This window comes from Homarus americanus, unplaced genomic scaffold (assembly GCF_018991925.1).
Source record: "Homarus americanus isolate GMGI-L3 unplaced genomic scaffold, GMGI_Hamer_2.0 scaffold23578, whole genome shotgun sequence".
Taxonomy (NCBI): Eukaryota; Metazoa; Arthropoda; class Malacostraca; order Decapoda; family Nephropidae; genus Homarus; species Homarus americanus.
Genome location: NW_024733231.1, coordinates 6294191 through 6318891, shown reverse-complemented (window position 1 = coordinate 6318891; position 24701 = coordinate 6294191). Strand labels below are relative to the sequence as shown.

Here is a 24701-nt window from a genome sequence, read left to right as displayed (position 1 = left end):
TTACAAATATAATCTTTTTATTTGATAACTTTGTACAGTATACTGTAATATAAATCTATTTATTTTAATCAGTGCATTAATCAAAAATTTAAATAAATTTCACCAGTAATATTACAATACATTCTGAGGTGGGTACCAACACATTCAGCTCAGTTGTAGATAAACACTTACACAAACTATCATAAATCACCAAATTGTCTGGAAAGTTGTGGACCCTTTTTAAACTTCTTCACCTTTTTCCCTTTGTTGCTGGAGGCTTGATTAGTCCCAGGGGGGGAACCTCCTTTTCCCTGCTGGCTAGAACGTGAGTACGGGTTGGTGTAAGCGGGATCTTTTTCTGCTATCCCCAGTTCTTGTGAGACCTGTAGGATGGTCAATACATTACATTTATCTTACATAATTACCTCTCAAACATACATGTAGAGTAGAATGATGTTATTTAAGAAATGTATTACACTATAAAGCTGGTGGTAGAGGAAGCTTTAACACAAACACAATTAAGTTGGCAAAAGACATTACAGTACAGAATTTAATTCTGAAATGCCAAGGTTCTTTTCAGGATAAATATAGTAATGGTACTGTCTCCCCTTAGCTATCTTAGAATACAGCTGTCATCATTAACAACAACATTTCAGACCATTTTTCACAGATTTAATTTATATAGTAATGTGAATTCAAAATCTTGTTTGAGTGTGATTTCAAGAATGTACTGCATGTTACTGTTTTACCCTGATTATGGTGTTGCATTTATAATCTGTTGAATATTAAACATTACAAGAATAGCATACATGTACAAAGTGGGCCAATAAGATAACTACACTGAAGACTGAACCTTTGATAGATCAGGAAATATCTTGGTAGACACTGTACTCTGCTGCTTTTCACTTCCCCAGATGTTAAGTTGGGTCCTGTTCTGCAGTGGAGTTGGATTGAAGACGCCCCACTCAATGGCTGACGATAGGACTCTTAACTGGTGATCACTGGATGAGGCGAGTCTTAATATCCACACAGCTACCATACTTACTATACTAAATATGACTATGACTGCCCTCATTTTTACATTAAGGTGAGGATATCTATCATTTTAAGGTACAGTAGTCGAATAGTGTCCTTTTGTCTATGTTATCCTGTTTCTATGTTATGTGCCATCTTTTTATGTTCTGTCTAACTACCATGACTGCTCTTTTCTTCATTGTATCCTACCATTACCTTATTGTCTGCAAACACCTTAATCAATTTGCACAATTTCAAGATTTATATCTTAACACATCTCCCTAATTTAACACACCCAAAAAAATGTTTACATACCAAATACATAAATTTGTCCGAGTTTTTATCCAGTAACTTGGATTGTGTCGCGAAGAAAATACCCCATGTGAAAAGAAGCTGCCAAGGTTTGTTGTCTCGCAGAAGGGCGTGTGTTATATCTGGTAGATGCAGCAAAACCTCGCCCATGAAAGCAGTGTTTTCCAGTGTCTGAGACAATGCTGTCAAAACACATGTATATCTTTAAAAATTGACAAAAAATATATATATACCACTGTATATGTATACAAGTACAGTACAGTACTATATTTCCCTTGTTAAAATTAATAATATTTAGGAAATTCGTATAAGCGAATTTCCGTATCTCGAGGGATACCTGTACATCGTACAGTACAGTATATTGCTTTCTACAAGTGTTGATTGAAAAACATATACAGTAAACTGATGTTCTTTTTTCTTTATTAAGAAATTCTAAATAAAATTGTGTACATTTAATTTTTTCTTTCTTGGTACAGTACATAAATTATCTCAATCTTCCCCACGTGCACAAGACACTTAGACAAAATAATTATGAGTGAGTTGATCTTCAGCAGTAATATACGTACTGTAAATATGAGCACAAGGAGTAAAATTTATTGAAAGGTTATTAAATTGTTTTAAAAAAACCCAAAAGGGGCCTCATGTGAAATAGTTTGGGAACCACTGTTCTAACCCCTTCACTACTGGATGTCACTTTTAATATTATATTTGGCTGATACTGGACAATTTTATTCAGCACAAGTAATTAAGTTGCAGTAGTATGTAAACTTGTCTTTAACACTTATTTAATAATCTTTAAAGTACAGGGGTATATTACCTACTGTATATGTATGTATTTTACCCTTACTGTAGATACTGTAGTTCTGTTAAACTACAGTATTTTGAAGCAATAAATCCTTAAGTTAATACGGCATCTTAAGACATTGTTACTATGCCAGACGTACAGTACAGTACTATACAGTCAATCATATTCAACATTAGTTCAAGATGATACAGTATGTCTGTTCATGATAGTAGTTCCTCATTTAACTTGTGGTGGGAATGATGTATACAGTACATCCCTAGCTTAACTGTCTCATAAACTTGCAGTTATAAAAACCAGAGTAAACAAGCTCATTATTCCAGACGTACCATCTCGTACTTCTTCATCAGTGGGGAAGTCCATGCCAGGGATGTAGCCAGCCTCTCTTAATATCACCTGATTCTGCTCCAGTACCTGTAATGGCATGGAAGTACAGTACAGTACTTAACACTGAAAAATATAATATTGTAAAAATTGTAAAAAAGTGCATAAATATTCACCTAAACCCCTGAAATAAAGAATATCATTAATACTTGTAATAAATTAATAAATAAATAAAAAAAAAAAAAATGTTCGTTGTAGGAGTTTCGTTCGTTATAGCATTCTCAATTTCATAGGTAAAACCGTTCGTTATAGGAATATTCGTAGTAGAATCCATTCGTTATAGCATACCCCACTGTACTTTTACTTATGAGCGATAGTAAATCTTCCATAAATTCCTTCTTCTTAATTTTTCCTGAATTATGTAGTACAGTATTACAGAAAAATTATACGGAAAACTTTATTTTCCTCTTTTTTTTTAAGAGAAAAACTAAGGATAAAACCTGAAAAGGAAAAGTGCTGTTCCTGCATACAATTTGTTTTACTCTTGATGTAAGAAATAAAATTTATTCTGTACAGAAATTTCATTAAGCAGATGGTTAACCTCTTGACATAATACTGTAAGCAATCAATCAATAACATAAATGTGCATAGTCTACTGTATAATTACCTCAAATGATTTTCCAGCAATAATGGTCACCATCTTCTGCTGCTTCACATAATCCCTAAAGTTAAGTATCGTCTGAACTGCTTCTTTATGATCGGCCCGTCTCTGCTGGAACAAACGTTGATCTGGTTCTTGGTTAAGGATAACCCGAGCATTTTTTATTTTTGTATAAAGAACAGGGGCCAGCACCATATTCAAAAGCCTTCACTACTTGAACTGTAATGTTAGGTGCCCATTCACAGCTGGGTGGGCTGGGGGTACTTAAGCATGAACAGGCAATGTTTAGGATAGGAGCTGAGCACAATCCATTCACTAGCTACACCACTTTGAAATTACCTACACATAAAGACAAATTCACTTACTAAAAATTATGCAAATACTGTACTGTACTGAGACATGTATCTTTATCAGTCTATAAAGTTTACTCCATTTCCAAGTACTGTACAGTAGGGGACCAATGTTCACTGAGCCAAGGGAATTGGTATCCTCTCTTTCTTATGCTGATTGTACATGTAATGAACACATACACAAAGCCTCAACATATTAGATAAAAGTAAATATTTGTCACTACTTGATCCCCTTTGCCACTAATTGGTGCGTTAGGGCAGTCGGTCACCTCTCTTATGCACCGTGTTAGCAAGAACTAATATGTGCCAGGGGGCAATTTGTCAATCCAACTAGGCATTCCAATTACCACTCCCATACAAATTTAATTTCTAGTGAAAATTGTGCAAACCATCATTTGAACTAGGCATATTACCAAATAAGTAAACGAGAAATGGCTCATGCCAGGACAAATATTCAATGCCTAAAACTAATATACCAGAGATGATCCCATCGAAAAATTCCTGCATTCAAAATAGTTGCCATCTTCCCAGCTCTTACATCCATTATTACCCAAAGAATAATGCAAAAAAAAAGGATACAAATTTTCAGTTGATCCACGGCGGGTTTACCCTGGTGGTCCTGCCCATCGCTCATCACACACACACCAAAAACCATCAACACAAAGACAATTCTTCTTGAGTCCATCATATTACACTAAAAGTAAAGTTCCATAACTATATTCACGTGATTCCTGGAACTAAAATTATAATTACAGGCGTAGTGTTGGTTTTATTAGTCCCGCCCGTCAACACGTCAGCCTTGTTTACACCTCCACACTGTTACCAACTCAGTGGTTTTCTTTCCCTTCTCTTTATTTAAATAGATATTAATTTAAAATTATCAAATTCATATATTGACTTACTCATGGTGTTATTTCATCCTGTTACTGAGATTGGGTTGAGTGTAGCTGCATTTCTTTAATTTTTTACTCCTATTCTGTGAAACAAACAGGCCTTACGTCCATTATACAAACTAGGGTTCTTTTTTATTATTTTCTTGCTCTGCCCCTTACTTATCAAGTGTTTTAGAGTTGTAACCCAAACGGAGTAAGGTGTGTCCTGAGTGGGACTTAGGTTGAGCCAAGGTCATGGTTAGGTCACCCCTTGTTTGACACTCGTGTACGAGGCTGTCTGTGACTGAGACTTCGACCATATCAATATTTAGTTAGGATTTTCCTACCAGGCTTATGTAAATAGCTTCTATATTATAGGTACAAACGACAGCCATATCAATAGCTTTTTCCAGCACACACATGCATCGGTCCTGCCAAATGCCATTTAATGTTCTCAATACCGCACAAAATAAATTTGATAATGTGTGGATGTGGTATGAGTGTACCACAGCTGATGGTTGCATCGTCTGCTCCTGGCTCACACTGGCGCCAGCTGTTGAAACGCCTAACAATTGTACTAAATACATATTATGAATAGATATTTTAAATATATTAAACGTGGTTTTAAAAATATTTACGTATGACATGATTTCCGAGATGTAAATAATTGCTAAAATATGCCCTATATGTCCTTGAAGAGATCGCCATATATAGACGCTTAAACTCTGCTACTTAACAACATTGCGATTCTGTGAAGGAGATTAGAATCTTTTGTTAAGGTACAAACTAAACAAAACCTTTAAAGTAAGATGCTAACTTTATTGTGAATTTGACTTATATTCAACCCTTTATGTGTTATAGTTTCACAGCTGAGCATAACAGGAGAGGGTCAGCTGCTCATTAACCTTAACTATGAGGAGCAGGAGCAACTCTGGGGTGAGGCTCGACTACTACCACCGCATCGTCTACCGAACAATCCTTAGGCACCAGGTAAGGCAACTGCCATCTTTAGACTTATTTAATGTCATTTTTTCGGGTGATTAACCTCTCAATTAAATAGATATCTACAATGAGATAATATAGAATTTCAGAGTGTGAGAAAAAAGAAAACTCACTATAGCAAAAGTAATAATCCTTTAAGGGTTAGGGAGATGACCATGTGAAGTATCGCCGTCTTTAAATGAGATAGAAAGCCTTTATCTCCTAAGACTGGCAAACAGTACAACCCAACCAAACAGTCTAAACTAACTACAAAACAATCTTCAGTTGATAGGTTAATTTAGGTTTGGTTAGCCCTGTTTGCCTGTGCATTATTGGTCTACAATTTCTCAAGAGTGTGAAGTTACATACATAGGGACACTATACACATTACATACCGTATGTAAGTTTATGTACCGATGGTTGTTTTATAAGTGCATATTGACGCAATTCATGTCTTATTAATCTCTCGAGAAAAATACATAGAATATTTTGGAAGATCTTATGTGAAAGGAACAGTTAAGATTTAATTGGGTGGCTGCGTTTACATGTGGTGAAGGGGGTAAAGTACAGTGTTTATTAGTGTCACTGTCTTCCACCAATGGAAAGGTGAGAACAGAATGGAGTGTTACAGAGCGGTCCGACTAATTACCCAAATGTAGCCGCAATGAAGTCAAATAATGATCGTATAAGCGTAATTCGGGCTGTGAATCACTTCTCGATTATTATTTGGTGTCATAAAGTCACAAAAAATTGGTAAACTTAATTTAATCTCAGTTGTGTTGTGTTAGGTTAGGTTAGATTAGATTAGGTTAGGTACATGCACTTGATCTATTAACTCAGATTAAATTAAGTTTACCAATTTTTTGTGACTTTCTGACGCCAAATACTAGTCGAGAAGTGATTGACAGTCCGATTTATTCATCTAGGACCATTATTTGACTTCATTGCGACTACATTTGGCTACATTTGGGTAATTAGTCGGACCCTTACAGAGGGTTACAATTACACAAAATAAGTCAATCTATAAAAATATATATATCGGATCACCTGATGATTCTCAGTCCCAGCTTCTTTAACCTGAAGAATGACCACCCTAACCTAACCTGACCTCCAGGATTTAACCATCAAATTTCTTAAGAAGTTTAAAAATATTTCTATCACTGAATAACTATCATATCTGCTCATATGGTACATTACAGAACACTGATGGCAGATTTACATACAATAATGTCATGGGTTCAAATTAGTTTTTTCTTTGCACTCCTTTGGAATTGGATTCTTTGTACTGTACCATATACTGTACAGCACAGTACTGGGATGTAATTGGTGAATAGAGTGACAACCCTCTACTAGACCTTCAGTACAGGCTAGTTCTCTCTGGTCTGGAGCTCCTTGACCAGCAGCACCTGTGGGCCACCAAGAGTTTTTCTTGTCATGTCATTTATTTTTTTATGCTTCCTGTACATATGTGGTTCCTAGTGCCAATACAATACCTTAAAATTATGTAACAACACTAATGCATTATGTTATGATAGCATTTTTTGCCATGCAATATATACAGTACTTGGGTATAGTTAGAGTCTTTTGGATTAAATTGTTATTAAACTTGCAGGTGGCTGAACTATATACACATAATTTTTGAGGATTTAAATTTCATACATTTCTGTGGGTCATTTATGGCAGGGCTAACCTTACCAGTAAGCTCCTTTATTCTGGGGTAGTATACTGTATCCCCCAGATTTATGCTGCTATATGAAGAGCAGAGACATCATTCACTATACAGTACAGTATATGTTAATTAACATTTCAAATACCTGATACAAATTAAGATTTACAGACAATATTCTTTTTGTTTGCATCTCTTTACATTGTTGGTGGCATTGATGCCAAGTTAGACTCCCCAATGTAGCTACATTCCCCTCACCACCAAGCCAAGCTGTGAGCCATGTTACTATGGGGTAGGCAGAGACAGCATCCCAGCTGGTTTGTGTTGCTATGGGAAGCGTAGAGATGGCCCATGTTCTTGAGGCTGTATGTAATAATATGTTGATCACCCGTGGTTCAGACAATTCTCTGGTCTGGTCCCAAGAGTGCTGGATTGGAGAGGTTCAACCTGTACTGTATTTCTTAAGTCAGTTTTGATGAGTTTGTTTTGGTGTGCATGATTTAGATTGTTTTCCTCTAATATTCTTTAATGTTAGCTGTCAAAACATTTCCGCAATAATATATTTACTGTCATACTTTATACCACACAGCTCTGTTCACATGTTCAAGATTATTCAAGCATTTTGAAATTGTACATGTTGCAAGATTGCATTAATAATACAGTATCATATTAGAAATTAGGCTCTAGGAATTTACCAATACTGTATCTTGAAATAGTATTGTATATGTAATTGCATCCATATCAATGTTCCTAGGATGCAGTAACTGGATTACTGCCTGCAAGCCCAGATAACCATCATGCCTGGGTGCGTGATAACCTTTACTCCATATTGGCTGTGTGGGGGCTGTCCATGGCCTACAAGAAGAATGCAGACCTGGATGAGGACAGAGCTAAAACTTATGAACTTGAGCAGGTGAGTTTCAAGTTGACACGATCACACATGATAAGAAGGCATCTGGTGTATGAAACTTTAGATCTATATGTAGAGCATTAATATTACAGTATATGTGAAATTTGTACTGTACTGTATGTGTGCTGTAGGTAAAGTCTTCAGATACAATAAATCACTTCAGAAATGTTTAGTTGATAGAAAAGGGGCTATTGGAGGTTTGTAGTACTTTATAGTATATTTCTTGCTGTAGTAGACCTTTTCATTAACCCCTTCACTACAGGGATGCCGCTTATATATATATATATATATATATATATATATATATATATATATATATATATATATATATATATATATATATATATATATATATATATATATATATATATATATATATATATATATATATTGGTTAATGCCAGACAATTTTATTCAGTAGAGAGGGAACCCCATACACATGGGGTTAAACAAAATTTCTTTTATATCTTTTAGAGGATTAGTTTTCCTGAATAGAAAGTGTAAAGTTTGTACAGTAGGTAAAAATAAAAAGTACATTGCTTACTGATAAAAACTGATTTAAGAATTTCAACTTTATTTTCAAATAATATTGGTTATTTAATTGGATCGTTCCAGAGTTGCGTTAAGTTGATGCGTGGGCTGCTCACCTGTATGATGCAGCAAAAGGATAAAGTTGAGAAGTTCAAGCAAACTCAGGCACCAATTGATTCTCTTCATGCCAAGTATTCCTCTAAGACTGGCTTGCCTGTTGTGAGGGATGATGAGTGGGGTCACCTGCAGATTGATGCCACATCATTATTCCTCCTTGTTTTAGCACAAATGACAGCATCTGGTAAGTGCAACCTTGATATTTTTTATTTTGAACGGGAAAATTGTTTTGGAAAGTTTTCTCGGCTGGTTTTATAAATATTGAACATGAAATACTGTAGTGATTATTGTTTTTCTTGTAGCTAATTGTTTTTATTGTACTGTTTTCATATATATTGAATGATTAGGTTTTATGAACACTTCGCTTTATTCTACAGGGCTTCAGATCATATTCAACTTGGATGAAGTTTCCTTCATACAGAATTTAGTCTTCTATATTGAGTCAGCATATTGTGTTCCTGTAAGTACCAGTACAGGAGTCTTTTTTATTATTAATGGGAGGTGCAAGACTTGACTATTTCCCAGATACTTGGTGGAAAACCATAAAAAAATCAGTAAATGAATAATAATAACATGAAAATAAAGCTTTTTTTGAGTGTTGTGTGTACCTGCATAAATGTCCATTTTAATGAACAATTGACGTTTTACTGTACATACAAACACTTTAATGTGGTAATTAATGGGTAAAAGTTACAGTAATGGTTAATTTATGATGTTATTGATATACATTTTGTGCCAATATTGTGTTTGTTGATTAAATATTAGCTGCTGGATAACTTTTGTGGTAAAATCTTTTGCAATAATTATTTGAGGAAATGGGAGAGTCAGAGTTACTGTAATGTGGAATGATAAAATTTACGAGACATATAAACCTGCATCCTAAATACCTTCAGTTATTAGAACACAGTAATTTGTTCTTGTACATTGTTTAGTTCTGAAAATCCTCTACTCACTTAAGATACTGTATGCTGAATTTTAGGTTTTTCGTTTATTTCAGGATTATGGGATATGGGAACGAGGAGACAAGACCAACCATGGCCTGCCGGAGCTGAATGCCTCCAGTATTGGTCTTGCTAAAGCTGCACTGGAGGCCATGAATGAACTTGATCTGTTTGGTGCTCGAGGTGGTCCAGCCAGCGTCATCCATGTCTTAGCTGATGAGGCTCAGAAGTGCCAGGCTGTGTTACAGGTGAACCATGTGATGTGAACTGTCTTATAAAGAGGTTACTGGTAGGCCATTCTGGAACCTCTAAAGCAGAAATTGTCAAGCAAAGACAACATTTTAGGATTACAATATGTAAAAATATAAAACAAAGGAAATTAACCTGTAGTTTATTTGATTACAGTGTAGTCATAAGTACTGACATGAGAAAATAAGCACCATTTAACCACTAACTGTTATAGAATTTAATCATATCTTGAGCTAATTATTTCAATCTTACAGTCAATGCTGCCACGTGAGAGTAACAGTAAGGAGGTGGACAGCAGCCTCCTTGCCGTCGTCAGTTTCCCCGCCTTTGCCGTGGACGATCCCTTACTTATCAAGAAAACTAAGATGACGATACAGAATAAGTTACAAGGACGTTTTGGCTGTAAGAGATTCCTGAGGGATGGTTATAAGACAGCCAAGGAGGTAAGTTTGATCATATCATTGTAAAGAACGTAAATATTCTTTGCAATGCTTAGACTTTATTCTTATGGATTTATAGGTTCCTGTTTCTTGCACGTCCTAAATATGGTGATCATTTAGGGTTCTTGAATAAACAAAAGTTCCTCTATTATGACATTGATAAACTAGTTACAAATAAATTCTGTATTTTTTCTTATATTTCATGATTAATTAAGCTTAAACTCCTTCAGGATCCCAGTCGACTATACTACGAGCCGTGGGAACTAAAGGTATTTGAGAAGATCGAATGTGAGTGGCCTCTGTTCTTCTGTTATTTCATCCTAGACTACTGTTTCCAAGGTGACGAGGAAGCTGTCAAAGAATACTCAGAGACTCTTGAAGAGGTGTGTGTTTTGTTATGTTTAGTTAGTGTTTTGTTTTAGCCACCGCAAGTTAAATGTTCAAACCTGCAGGGTAAGGAAGACTCATGAAGATATTACTATGCATTTGATTGTTTTTACTTAATTTGTGTGAGTCATATTTAACTCCTTCATTATTGGGATGCCACTTTTACTGTTTTATTTCTTTAACGTTAGGTGACTTATATTCATAAATTTTAGATTTAGATTAAAGTTAGGGTAAAAATGAATGGGATTACCTGAAAATTACTCCCCAAGCATTTATCATCTTGTGAATAGAAGCCCTAATCATATTGCTACCTTGAAGGGTTATATTAGGTTTGGTTACATTAGATTTGGTTAGTATTAAGGTTGCTTATCATAAGGTGAAATAAGCGAGGGGCTAATCTTCAGCTGATCCAATTAATGTAACTTGTATTTAGAGAAGAATTAAAATAAACTGTCTGCCAGTGAACAAGGGAGGTGAAGTTGTAGTAAGAGGCTCATTTGATAATATATTTTACAGTTGCTGGTGACCACTGATGATGGGCTGAGGCTGGTACCAGAGATCTACTCAGTGCCAGCAGAGAAAGTAGAATTAGAGTACCAAGACCCCGGCTCACAGGATCGTGTAGCTGTGGGCAAGTTACCTTTCATGTGGGCACAAAGTCTCTACATCATGGGCAGACTCCTCCAAGATGTAAGAATGTTGTGAATGCATTTCTGTTGTGTTAGTGTGAAAGTATAATTAAACTAATACTCAATAAGGCTCTACCACAATATTAGAACAGTCTTCCCTTGATGATTCACATTTAAAAGACTTGCATTTCAGGTATTTACACTATTCCAAATCTATCCTCTTTTTTTTTTAACATGATTAATTGTGAGTACCCATGTGTTTCCCCTGCAAAGCGAGAAAGAGGATAATCTGGATTGATATGAATAAAAAAGAAAATTATATGTGTGTTATGGGTGAAGCAATGTTGGTGGTGGTTCTCATCCACAACTGCTACCATCAGCTAATTTGTCTTGTCTTCTTTCCTGTTTCACTTCATTTCTCCTCCACATATATTATACCTGTATATTGTGTTATTAGTATTTTGTATGGTCTTATGACTCTTATCTCCTGCAGAAATTCTTGGCCTGTGGTGAACTGGATCCTCTCAATCGCCGCCTGGGTTCTGAGAAGAAGCCAGATGTGGTTGTACAGGTTGTGGTGCTGGCAGAAGATGGCAGCATTCAATCTAAGCTCCAAGCTCTTGACATTCATGTACAGACCATTTCAGAAGTGGCACCCATTGAGGTTCAGCCAGCCAGGGTATTATCAAAGCTTTATGCACATCTGGGTAAGTGTCTTGTGTGTTGTTTTATCTCATTTGGGGTCGATGCTGCTTCAGTTTGGGAGGGAGCGAATTTTTTACCCCAACTGCAGGTATACTAGATTCCCTAGATTTGGTACAGTTTTGGGGATAACCAGAATGGTAAAGGAGTTAGTAAGAAGTGAAAAATTGTCTTAATATATTTTTGTTATTATTTGTGTTTTCTGTAGCTTAGCAACTTTCATTTGATATGCTGTATATATATTGTATATATTTTTTTTTTGTCCTATTCTCAGGCCGTAATCAAAAGCTTGGACTCTCTGGGCGTCAGAGTCGTGATGTTGGTATCCTCTCCACAAGTAAACTGTACGCTCTTCAAGACAGAATCTTTGCATTCACTCCTCAGGTAACTTAAAAAATTTTTATTTGTATCTTATAATAAATGTTTTATTTTGTAAAAGATTTAAATTACTTTGGGGATTAATGTTTCTTGTTATTTGTGTTTGTCAAGTTTTAATGGATTTAGATTCCTTTATACAGAACATCATTGAAACTTCATTTATTCTAATCCTTGATTTGTCTTCTGCCAGAAAGCAAATACTGTACCTATTATTTTTAATATGGTTTACTCATCTGTATAATAATCAGCCATTTTCACATGTCAGTAATATACAGGCATAATACTGAACATATTTTCAGGTATGCACATTTTCTCTCAACAGATGTAAACTGTTATATTATATTTTTATTTATTTTTTTACTCAATCTTCATTTTTTCTTTATGATAACAAATACTACAGCACTTGAGGATGACAGATTCCATTTATCATTTCTTCCTTAACATTATGACTTGCTTAACTGTGAAGTATGACATAGTTAATTCAGTTTTTATGATTATGTTTATATCCTTTTAAATTTCTCTTGTCCATCAGTTCTTTCCTAAACATTCTTAGTAGGATTACAAATAAAACATTCTGGGTTGAGCTATGAACTTTTTTTTAGGATTTTTTATATAAATCTTTTGATAACCTAATTTGATTTTTAAGCTTCATGAGTTTTGCATCTGTAGGGACATAAGTGATCAATAAACAGCTTTCTATCTATTTTATGCCTATTTGTTCAGGTTTTAGGGGAGTAGTGTATCATAATGTCTGTAATATGTGTTTTAAAGGATCCTGTTATGGTGCTTCAATATTTTACCTCAAAGGCTGTCATCATAAGTGAAAACCACATTTGTTAACATTTCCCAGCTTATATTATTACTATGTGTGTTTTATTCCACTATGTATTGGACATTCAGGGTGAAATAGTTCCCCATATTTAAGGGTGTACAGTCAAACATTATTCTTTATTTCTCTTCAAAATAGTTTAATAAAGTTTAATTCCTTCCATACAACCTATTTCAGTTTGTAGATCGACAGCGATTCTTCATAGCCTCCGACCTGGACCTTCTTTTAGATATTTTCAAAACTGAACTCAACTTCTTGCAATGTACCTGGAAGCACATGTTGGGTCGACCCATTGTTACTTTGGAGTTAAACCAGAGTTTCCTAGGTAACACAGATGTTTAACCCCTCCCCCCACCACTACCTTCCTCCCAAGCTTTCTGACTTCCCTCTACTGTACTGTACAGTATTAGCTGTCACCTGATACTGTACTTGTTAGATTGCTGAGACTGTTTTATATAATGGTGTGTGTTTGTTGTTTCCTTAAAGAAAATAAGTTTGATGGCTTATTTATAAATTTGTCATCTATCCCTTTTCATTTCTTCTCATAGAGACTTTTGCTTGTTGAGACGTGAGAAAATGTGGAACATTAGCAACATTATTGTGCCATCTTGTACAAAGTCCTGACCAGTTGCAGGCTCCTGTTGCAGCTTTACTTAAGATGTGTTTTAGCAATCTGATACTTGTATATTGTGTTTGACATTGTAGTTTTTCTTACTCAGATTTTGCACGTACATTAACATCCTCCAATAAACAACTTGTAATTTCAGTGATACATGAGTTTAGTGTTTTCTTCAGCATTATTGCAAGCTTTTAGAGGTAAGTATGATGGTATCGTGATGTTACCACATCAAATACTTGTTGTGGCTTGGAGTGTTAGTCTTGTTCGTCTGTGTGTCCATTCAACTCGCTCTTGTGTCTGTCTGTTGTACTCAGGCATAGTAGATGTACATAAAGTAAACCAAGTCCACAGGTTTTCCATTATTAAAAGGAACATCTGTGTAGGGTATTGAAGTCGCTTGGCTACAGTTCCTGGTCTCTGTTTTTGAAAGTGTCTTAACCCTGATGTAGCCTCATGCAGTGTCCTCAGGATTTTCAGAAATTTACTCCAGATAATCTTCTTTTCTCATAAAACTTCTGCTTTCTAAGTCTTGATTAATTTATGTTGTAAAAATCTGCACTGAAGAGTAGAATGTAGATGATGATTCTGTCCATCATTAAGTGTGCCTTAAAATGTATGCATGATTAAATAATAGTTATCCTCCACGTATAAAGCATGAGGTCTGCAGGGCGTTGCAAGCTCTTTGATCGCTACATTTTTTCCAGATATGTTCAGACTATATAAAAATGTTCAGTATATAGGATGTAGCTGGTATGCCAAGTACTTGTTCTCTCCTTATACTGTTCAGAACTTTTTGAACATATAGGTAAGGTCAGATTAGACATTTTCAGTACTGTAGGGATGACAGATTGGGACAGATCGAGTCATAGTTTAATGGTAATGGAATCTTAATTTCTTCATCTGTTCACACTATTCTTATCCACAGGAAGACTAATTAACCTAGCTGATGTAAAAGTGTCTCATAGGTTATCATTTGTTGTATTAAAAGATGAGTCCACCATTAATGGGAGGGAAAGGCTTTAGATAAAAATGAGATTAATTAATACGTGTACTTACATTTACTTCACCCTTGAGATTTAAATACTATACTTGCCATTTATTTTGCCCTTGAGCAGTTTGGTTTAGGAAGAAAAATATCCATAAAAAATAAGAAATAAAACATTAAAAGTAGCATCTCCATAGTGAAGGGGTTAAGCAGCAAGAAGGAACTAATGACAGTGAGTGAGGGAGAGTCTCTGTTGTGTTTGATTCAGTCTTTGAACTTGTTAATATTGAAGGAATGTAATATGGTACATCTGTTGCTCATGTAGAGTATTGTGCTCTAAAAGTTAATGTTCTTGTCGACTAAACGTATTTTGTAGTAGATTGGTATAGCTTAGGCTGGGTAGTCTTCTTGTCAGGTTGCCAAAGGTACAGTGAACATCTGAAGTGGTCTTGGTGTCTCTTATTACTTACGTGGTATTAGACTTTGTATGTTTTTCTTGGTTTTTGTTGTTATGTTCACGTCAATATCATTTGTCTAAGTTCTGTGGTGCCCCCCCCCCTCCCCTTGCCCCTACAGTTGAAATTGGAAAAGAATTACATTTTGATTCCCCCCATGTCTGTCTGTCTGTAAACATCATCGTTGTATTAAGTACAGTACTGTCCTGGGTACATTCTGATGTATATGTAGAACCAACTACATTAAGGCCAATTTTATCTCATGTCATTGTCATTAACGGTAAGAAAAGAGGCTCCATTTGTGAACAGGTGTTGGTTTGAAATGCCAATTTTTAAATTGTTGACGTGAATTATAAAAGGCAGGAGCCATTTCATTGTTTCCTAGTTCCAAAGACTTTGATTTAATTGTTTTATGGCCATTTTCCACACTTGTATGGGTTAGCTGCTATTACCTGATGACACCTCGCTCTCTTCCCCTTCACATTTAGGCTCGTGCACCTTTTGGCGCAATTGGTCTCATCCATTCTCTCCACATGCCCAAACAATCTCAGCTTGCCTCTTTGCAGAACTTTGCCATTACGTACTGTATTCTCAACACCCAGCTGCCCTCTTAGCTCTGAACAGGGCCTCCTGTCTTTCAGTGTCATATTACATATCCACCTTACTATTCTCATTTCAACTTGTTCAAACCTACATATGTTGTATTTCATCCTCTGTAACCACTCATGTTTCACTGCCATACAACTCCATACTTCTCACACCAGCCACATACATTCATCCCTTCACTTGGAGGGAAGGTCCTCTTGTCATCACTAAAGGCAGCTGCTCCCTAAACTTCTCCTCAACACATCAACACAGTCCAAGGACATATCCTCCAACCTTGCTGTGGACACATACAGAACACTTTAAGTCAGCAACAAACTGCAGTCTGCCATCTTCTCCACTTTACCTCTTTTCAGATTATTGAATTAGCTTCAATACCTATCTTACAGACACAAACAGTACAGATGATAGAATTTCAGTAAGTCACACTTGGTGACTGCATCTTTGTACAGTAATTAGGAATATCATAAAAGCATTTGATAAACGAAAAAAGATTTAAGAAGACTGCCACCAGTGTTTACTGGTACACATACAGTACACACTTGCATTTTCGGCTTTCTTTTTACACACCAAAAAAATATAAATGACACACTTATTTTTCATATACAGTGTGACCATTACATTAATTTAATATTATTTGGGTGTTTGTGATTGAGATGAAAACTTATTGTTCTTATATTTCAGACTATTAATTTCTTTATTTTTAAGTGTACATTTTTCTAACTTTTTCACTTACAGTTATTTACATCCTGGTGGTATTTTATTATTTTAAATTGAGAATGAATATTATTTTGTATTTTTGTATTCTATAATAAATTTTCTAGTACTTCGATGACGAGGAGAGTTACCTGTCCATTGATGCAGACCTTAGTGTGTACATCTTTAGTGTTGGACTGGATTATTTGGCATCAACATGGAAAGACCTTGGAAGACCCACCGTATGTTTTAGGATGCGGAAAAACTACCTTGATGGTATGTTTGCTCACACAGTTGTCAATAACTGTTGGTGAATATGTTGTCCACATAAGAGTCACAACTGTATGCCTCACAGTGCTGTACATGTGAATTGTGTGGATTTTGAGTTACTGAAGATGTTTTGGAGTGTTTTAGGGGTGAGGTCGGTAATAAGAAGGCCTGAGGGTGCTGATGAGAGGCTTTGTGCACTTGGAGAAACAAATAATACTATAGGTACATTAATCTTATAGTTGAAGGATTTAATGAGTTTTTGATCTCCATTACGACTTATAATTTCCACAAATTATAAAAGTAAACTTCCCATTATGAAACGTTAATCTTAGTTCATTGATGATTTATATACAGGGCGTACCACATTTACATTGATGGGTTGTTTACATGAATCCCAAGAAAAAAAAAGATATTACAAAGGTTATTACTGTTCATATAGTCACTGATGATAACGATAGGTAAATGTACAGGTCTCTTGTGTTGTAGAGGGTGATGGTGTAGTGAACAGCTTGGAATTCCTCACACACATGAACATCTTTTAATTTATTTTTGTTCTTTCTACGTTTTGTTTTCCAATAAGACCAGAAGCATTATTTACATTTCTGTCTTTACACTTAAGATGTTTTTAATGCACATAATCGGCAGTCATTCATGTGATAACTTCCACAAACAGTACTGAAAACTTTGATAGATTTTCCTTTTAATGTAGTTCTGGTAACTCTTATACAGTGGTCATCATCGGTGGAATTTAGCTGTAGGGATGGTGGCTATCATTAGTGGAAATTTCATGTCCCTTGCGTTCCATTTTCTGGGCATGTGGGGGTGGAGTAGGGAATCCTTTGCCACTGTTTAAAGTTTTAACTAATCTGGTTTGTAGCTGCAGCAATATGATTTTTTCCACAGCATTTTGTTTATCTTGTGTTTTCTCCTAAACATCTACAGTGTTATGCAGGATATTCATCTGTATTACTCTCAATGTGTAGCAGCTCGTACCAGAAAAAATACTGTACTGTACTAAAATTGCACGTCTTTACGGCAGAATTAGCAACAGCGCTTTTTGCACATGGCGTATCTAACTACTTAACATCTACCAAGTACAGAGAAACACCTCTATCTTGTACACTTGACTGAAGGATCACCATGACATCAACCTAGATAATACACTTTATTTTCCGCCCTGGTTTTCCAGTCACCAGCAACAAACATTAATCTCAATTTTCAGTTTATCATCACTTGAGAAGCTTTACACATAGACAACTACAGTACCATAAAATACACACACTTCATCACTATAGCAACTCTGTCCTGCACTGCTAACATTGCTATCAACTAATGCAACATCATTGTCAGCATCCAGTAAATGTGACTTTTTTTGGAAATTGTTTATTGTGTTTGTCACGACCACCAAATCTAGTAGTGGCCCGGTGAAGGAGGAATTCTTTGGGTTTTATAAGTATCCCTCCATTTTATTGGCCTCATAGTATTCCTTTATCTCCTGGGATATTAAATTATTTCCCACTTGCATCTATATAATTTTAAAAGCAGTTCTTGTTCTTTGTAGTAGTTAGGCCAGCAGAGTTAAAATGCAGTTTGTGAAAGAGTTAACTAATAGGTAAAGACTTGAGATAAGATGAAAGGTCAAACTGGGAAACCTGATGGAGCATAAGTTGTGGAATATATAAATACTTTGGCACCAGATATTTTACCGAATCAATCAATCAATCACTGTAAATTCTCTCTGGTGTTGCCTTGGGGAAGATTTTCCCCAGATTATACAACTCTTGGGGAAAATTCTGTACCAAACTCCATCTTAAGACATACTCTAATTTTATCAGCTTTCAGATATAAAGTTATATATAGTGTATAAAAATAGTGAGGGTCAGAAGAAGTTTTCAACATAAACCCAGAGGTATTTAGTGTATAATATGAATTACCGAACAGATGAATAATGGAAAATATAATAATTAATTATGAGAGAGATTTCCATTGAGAAATACTGTACGATATTCTGTATTTAAGTAGAAAAAAAATGGTAAGATATGTAACGGATGGAGTAAATATTGGTATTGGTGTTTGTCTCTGCGTAATATATTATAGACTGGGACACGTTAGCTGACTTGAGTGTTCGTCCTCGTTATTCTGTTATTATTAACATTTCTAATTCTTCGTTGGGTTCCCCTTAATTGCTTACTGCTTATCTGCTAGGGTTATATGTGTTCATGTATGTAGGGATGACTTGTCTATTGTTTGTGTGTATGTAAGGATAACTTCTATATCATTCTATACACTATGCGAAGATAATGTAACAACTGCAGGTGTTATAGTTGTACTTTTGTCATTTAAATATGCTGTTTGTGTTATTGTGCAGCAGCCGAACGTTATTACCAATTTTATGAAACACTCGTCATCTTTAATAGGGGACTTGTAATTATGGGGTCACCTGAAAAATCTCCACCCCAGATTACTTCACCTAAAGATAAACCATCCTAACACTTATGGGGATGAGGTTAGGTTAGGATATGTTTGGTTAGGTTAGGATATGTTTGGTTAGGATAGGATACAATTGTTAGGGTTAGGATACAATTGTTTAGGTTAGGATAAGATACATTTGGTTAGGTTAAAATACAATTGGTTAGGTTAGAATACATTTGGTTAGCGTTAGGATGGTTGATATAAGCTGGGGTGGAGATTCTTCGGATGATCCATATTTTGTTAACGCATCTGGTGCTTCTGTGTTGTTTGCTGCTATATTTCAGTCCGTGATTTAAATGTTTGCTTGTTCATGTGATTAAAAGATGACAGAATATTATAATTAGAGAAGGATTTTCATGTATGTAAAACTGATGATTCATTTATGTCTGAATGAGTCTTTATTGGGGGCTTAAACCAATCTTTCTGTGTATCTGACAAATGGTCTCATATTACAGTATTGATTTGTAATACCTGTATCTAGTGATTGTATTACATGGATTGTTATAATACTTAGCTACTAATCATACTTTTATTTGAAGTAGATTTTTTTTTTTTTTTTTTATTTGATTAATCTACAATATATACTACTGTACTGTGGTTACTTAACTGGGTGTATTCTGGATGAAGACACTATCTTTTGTTTAATGGCCAACACATGGTCATATATAGCCTTTATTTGCCAGACTTGAATTTATATTTCCTTTTAGAAATTTATTTAATTTTTTTTATCATTTCACCACTTATCAGCTTGCTAACAGTATGGTCGGTTGGTCTATCCAGTGTTAGTGCAGGAGGAAACTGGAATCCTGGAAATCTGTGATGTTTGGTAGTGTCACACTGGATAATAGCTTAGTTATATAGATTTCCTAGATAGAGTACTGTACTTACTAACTTGGCCACATCTTATTTATGTGTTCTCTTGTACCAGGACCTCCAGTGTAGATAATGTATACGAGAAATTCATTTAGTTGTGAATTATAAAGGAAGTGATGGTGATAATATAGGATAAAAAAAATGCTTGCTGGGGTGATTGGTGTTATGAGAGAGGTTTTAAAATGACTGTGGTAGGGTTAGTGTGAGGTTCAGTTCACCTCCCAGTGCAAAATGACAACTGTAAGAGTCTAATAGTGATGATACTACTGTTGATTAGTTAACGGGACTTGGAGTGAATTATCATAGAATGCGAGTACTCTTTGTGTGAATTTGTACTGTGTTGTATAAGTTTCCAGGATGCATATAAGTATGTTATTTAAATCAAGGATAAAGCCCAATAACCTTTGAAATATTAGGGATTTGAGATCAGATAAGATGGAATATATGAATGTTAGATATATGGATGATGCCACCATTAAGATGTCGTGTGGGTGAGAGCGTAGAGATGTGATGTGTTCATGTTGAGAGTTAGAAGATGATGTATGAAAGTATTGTTGTAGGCAGGAAGAGAGCAAGTGTACTGTGCTGTGATTGGAAGAACAAGATGTGGTACAGCATAGTGGTGTATCATTAGATGTTACCAGTAATGACAATGATAGATGATAAAGTAAGTTGGTGAACAGTGTAAGTTGATGTTGATTGTTCAAGTAATGTGAAGGTTCTGGGAAAGAGAAATTTTAATAGAGAAAGGTTGTTTGGCAGATGATTACTTAAGATGTACTGTACGTATATGGTCTTATTAACATGAAGCAAAAATAAGGTATATATGGTACTGTACTGTACAGTATATACAAATAGTATGTATATGGGAGTCACTGAAAACCATCATTACAATAATGTGATGAAGCACAGGTGTTCTGTACTGTATGCTCACTTGTAGTATTTTGTGATGGTAGAGTTTATTTTCTGCTGTTAGTGTAGATGATGATTAGTAAAGTAATTATCTTAACCAGTAAAATCCTAACCCCCTTCCCCTAGCCTGTCTCTAGGTCACTGGTGCATGTCTTAAATACGTTCACATTTGTAAAAGTGAGACCATTTGTTATTGTAGAGTGTGGACACAGAGGAGTGGTACGGCATGCATGATGCAAACCTGCTATGCTATTATTTGAAGTCGCATATGGCCTTCCTGAAGGAGACGTGGTTCAGCTCTATGCTTGGCAGACCCACCATTACTTTTCTTGTTCAGTCATTTATGTTAGGTAAGCTCAAAATTTATTAAGGGGTCATATCAGGATTTTCAAAGTTGGTCAGCTGTGAACCTCAGATATGACCCCTTAAAATGAACTCCTTCCTCGAGGAAAGTGATATACCTGTAGTTCCTTAACAGTTTTCTGGTGGTAATACAGGGTCATTATTTTATTAGAGAAACCTGAATGCTTACTGTACTATATCTGTAGGAATAAAGTCTTGCAGTGATCAGACTTTATTCCGGATGATTTTTAAGTCCCGGTTTATTGCACGTCCTAAGATATAGTAATAATTTAGGGTACTCGAATAAGAAAATAAGACCCTACATTTTATTGTGAAAATTCCACTATAGGAGATAATATGAGTAAGCTTCTTTGATTTTAATTATACTATACATGGTAATTATTAATTTTGTTACAGGGGGTTTAATCTGTCTTAACTGTGAACCTCTGACAGCATTTCATCTCTGGATACTGTTACTTTCTTGACTGTGAATTACCTGCATTGTATATTTCTCTTTAGGGTGTACTGAGCAATAGCTTGGGGAATTCTTGGTCTAACTTCTGATAGGTACCTGATCTTATAATATTACTTCTAAGGAAAGTATACATAAAGAAAAGTGTATTGTATGTTCAGATATATTTGATATTATAACTCGGTCAGTATCCCATAATGCTACTGTATTAATAGGCAAAAAAATCCAGCCAATAATTAAGTGATAACAAAATGTACAATACGAAGGGCCGTGACTTTACGGGTCATTTGGGGTGTTTTTTTTTCTTCACAAATATCTCTTCAAGAGGAGGAAGAGAATAATGTACTGAAAATACATGTAATTCAAATAATATATATAGGTAAAGAGTGAGGAAAAATGCTGATTGTGATGCCTTCCAACACATAGCTGAAAGCAATTTGAGATTATGTGGATATTTGGAGATGATACTGGATGATTATACTGTATATCTAGTAAAGCTGTGAATGAAGAAGGAAGTCTTATTAAAATTTTGGTAAAGCTGTGAATGAAGAACGAAGTCTCATTAAGATATCAGCATAGTGAGGGAAGGGAATTAAATGCAAAGTGGTCCGGGCGAATGAAAACCTAACCTCACGTTGTCTCACTAACCTCACATCGATGGTGAATGGGTTAATACTGTTGCTTCTGTATTTTTTCCAAGTTCAGTTAAATCTTAATTTTTATCTGAGGCTAAGTGCACCTGTTGGAGACCAATTAGTGGTGAATGTAGTGCTTCAGGTGGTGGGTATTGGGGTGATAGAAGGGGGAGAGAGTAAACTATGGCCCCAGGGATGAGAGTTATTATAATTTAATTGTAGTAAGTTTGGGTATTATAATTTACCAAGCAATAAGGTACATTATATAGTAAGGCATATTTGACAGTTTGGGTATTATAATCTACTAGCAAAGGGTAAAGTACAGGATATATACATTTTACAGACTTAACAATACCTCTCTATCATGGTTAAAACCCCTACTGTATATATACTTGTAATGCCTCTTGTGTTTTTCTTCATCTTGTGACTCCCTTAAACTGAGTTGCCATTCTTGTGTTGACTGTGCACGTATTCTTGCCATTATGCTGTTGCCTAATTCATGCCATTTAAACCCTCTATATGCCACCCTTGCTGCTAACTAAATTTCCTTTTTAAAAACTTGTCCAATATTTTGTAATTTGTATTTACAGTATAGTGAGATTCTTGATATGAGTTTTGATAAATTTTAAGTGATCAGTAAACAAATTCTAGTTTTGTAATACAGTATTGTAGTTTTTAATTAATACAATGAGGAGTTATTTAAATGTATAGTTGTGGTTATTGAAGTTATTTTTCACTTAAGGAGTTGTAAATGCAGTTGTGGTCGTTGATAGCTTGACTAGGTTGAGTCTGATCAGTAGTACAGTGCGTTGCCTCTTCATGTGTTTGCAGAAGATGGTAAAATTCCTCCTGCCATGATCTCTACTCTGAAGAAGCTCAAGAGCGGCTACATCAACGGTACAAGGTACAGTATGTTGTCTCTTGCTACCACTTCTCCTAATAATACCTGTAAAACCCAACCCAACCCAACCATATAACCATACCTGAATCTGATACCTGTATAATCTAACATAATCTAATGTAGTCTAACCTAACCTAACTTGTTATCCTTGGCAGGGTGTCACTGGGCAAGATGCAGGAGTTCCTCAACACGTCTTGCATCACCAGCCTCAACTTCCTCAACGATACCGAGGGTGGCTTTCCCGACAGTGAGTTCTATTGGTATTTTATTGTTTATTTTTTTACTGTACCAATTTTATAACTGAATTTGTTTAAGTAGCTCCTTTATCACTTTATACTTTTCATGCCTTCTTATGGGATTATTGATGTTTAGTAGTTGTGTTAGTACAGTATTGATGTTTATTAATTGTGTTTATTTGATGTTTGTTAATTGTGTTCTTTTAATGTTTGTTAATTATGTTGTTATTGATGTTTGAAGATGTTATTATTGTCTTTGGAGGCACATGTGTCTCAGAAACACCCACCAAGTTTCTTTTATTGTTGCAGGTCTTAAAGGAGAAGTAAAGGAGTACCTAGAGAAACAAATGAGAGGCTCTTTGACCTGGAGAAGAGCAGATCTAGTGCGCATGTCAAACAGGCAAGGCATTACTGTTGAGAAGTGAATAATGGAAATAAAATGTTATATATTAGAGGAAATGTGAAAACAGTTTAGCATTTGGAGCGTGTTAATATGCACCTTCATGAACAAGATATTTGTGAAGTCAGGAGTTTACCTGTAGGTCCCTTGATTCATGATATTAAAGTGGTCACCATCATTACTGTATATATTTTCTAATTCACACTTCTAGTGAGGTAGGTCATATCAGGTCAGAATCTAATCAAGTGATTTTTTGTGAAGATGTTCATGTGTTGCATCACCTCAGAGGAAGGTAACCATTTGATTAATTGCCATTTAATTGCAAGGCTAATTTTTCTTGACAAAAGGTTTGTGTATTTTAACTTAATGTGATAGAACTTCAACCTTGTTTTAAAGTGAAAACATCATGGACTCTGAATTTTGAAGTTAGATTTCTGGGATGTTTGAGGGTTCAGCTTAATGCATGGCAACTATTTACACTGAATAAGTTGTTGCCACATTGGTGACTCGTGGGGACACTTTACCGTCTTTTGAAGGAAGTACAGTGCCATGATACTTTGTAGGTGTTATTTACATCTTTGTGTTCCTTGATGAAACTGAGAGTGGAACATTGGAAGTGTATGTATTTTCTCACCTTTACAGGTTTAGTCAAAGAACGTCCCGGGATCCTACTCGACGCAAGATTTCGGTGGCAGTTAGAGGAACTATTCGTAAATCTCGTTCCCTGTTTGTTGACGAAGAAAAAGGTATGTTGGA

At 35.4% G+C, this 24701-nt stretch overlaps 2 protein-coding genes across 13 annotated transcripts in view; one reads left to right on the top strand and one right to left on the bottom strand.

Moving 5' to 3' along the window:
* Window positions 1-4832, bottom strand: LOC121869638 (coiled-coil domain-containing protein 134-like). Its single transcript, XM_042371151.1, has 5 exons — window positions 4022-4832; window positions 3099-3220; window positions 2437-2521; window positions 1309-1487; window positions 1-362 (listed from the first exon to the last, which is right to left on the bottom strand). The coding sequence occupies exons 1-5, from the start codon at window positions 4128-4130 to the stop codon at window positions 180-182; spliced, it is 678 nt and encodes a 225-aa protein (XP_042227085.1). The 5' UTR covers window positions 4131-4832; the 3' UTR covers window positions 1-179.
* A 319-nt stretch (window positions 4833-5151) lies between these two features.
* The window catches only part of LOC121869634 (probable phosphorylase b kinase regulatory subunit alpha), a 71214-nt gene continuing 51664 nt past the window's right edge, over window positions 5152-24701 (top strand). For 7 of the 12 annotated variants that reach the window (XM_042371145.1, XM_042371143.1, XM_042371138.1 and 4 more), the window contains exons 1-15: window positions 5152-5304; window positions 7716-7874; window positions 8487-8703; window positions 8897-8979; window positions 9517-9708; window positions 9964-10152; window positions 10380-10532; window positions 11053-11226; window positions 11659-11872; window positions 12142-12251; window positions 21159-21309; window positions 23240-23312; window positions 23465-23556; window positions 23855-23945; window positions 24588-24691. In XM_042371145.1, the coding sequence (XP_042227079.1) occupies window positions 5227-5304; window positions 7716-7874; window positions 8487-8703; window positions 8897-8979; window positions 9517-9708; window positions 9964-10152; window positions 10380-10532; window positions 11053-11226; window positions 11659-11872; window positions 12142-12251; window positions 21159-21309; window positions 23240-23312; window positions 23465-23556; window positions 23855-23945; window positions 24588-24691 (2080 nt within the window). In that variant the 5' untranslated portion in view covers window positions 5152-5226. Of the gene's footprint in view, window positions 5305-7715; window positions 7875-8486; window positions 8704-8896; window positions 8980-9516; window positions 9709-9963; window positions 10153-10379; window positions 10533-11052; window positions 11227-11658; window positions 11873-12141; window positions 12252-13251; window positions 13400-16560; window positions 16709-21158; window positions 21310-23239; window positions 23313-23464; window positions 23557-23854; window positions 23946-24587; window positions 24692-24701 lie in introns of all 12 variants that reach the window. The other 5 variants (XM_042371147.1, XM_042371140.1, XM_042371148.1 and 2 more) reach the window with 3 other exon arrangements.

Excerpts from the sequence above, each read along its gene's own strand:
- LOC121869638 (XM_042371151.1), bottom strand. The coding sequence starts at position 4,130 with ATGATGGACTCAAGAAGAATTGTCTTTGTGTTGATGGTTTTTGGTGTG. Across the intron at positions 3,221-4,021 it reads CGTGGATCAACTGAAAATTT|ATCAACGTTTGTTCCAGCAG; the intron begins GTATCCTTTTTT and ends ACCAAGAACCAG. Across the intron at positions 2,522-3,098 it reads TTGCTGGAAAATCATTTGAG|GTACTGGAGCAGAATCAGGT; the intron begins GTAATTATACAG and ends ATGCCATTACAG.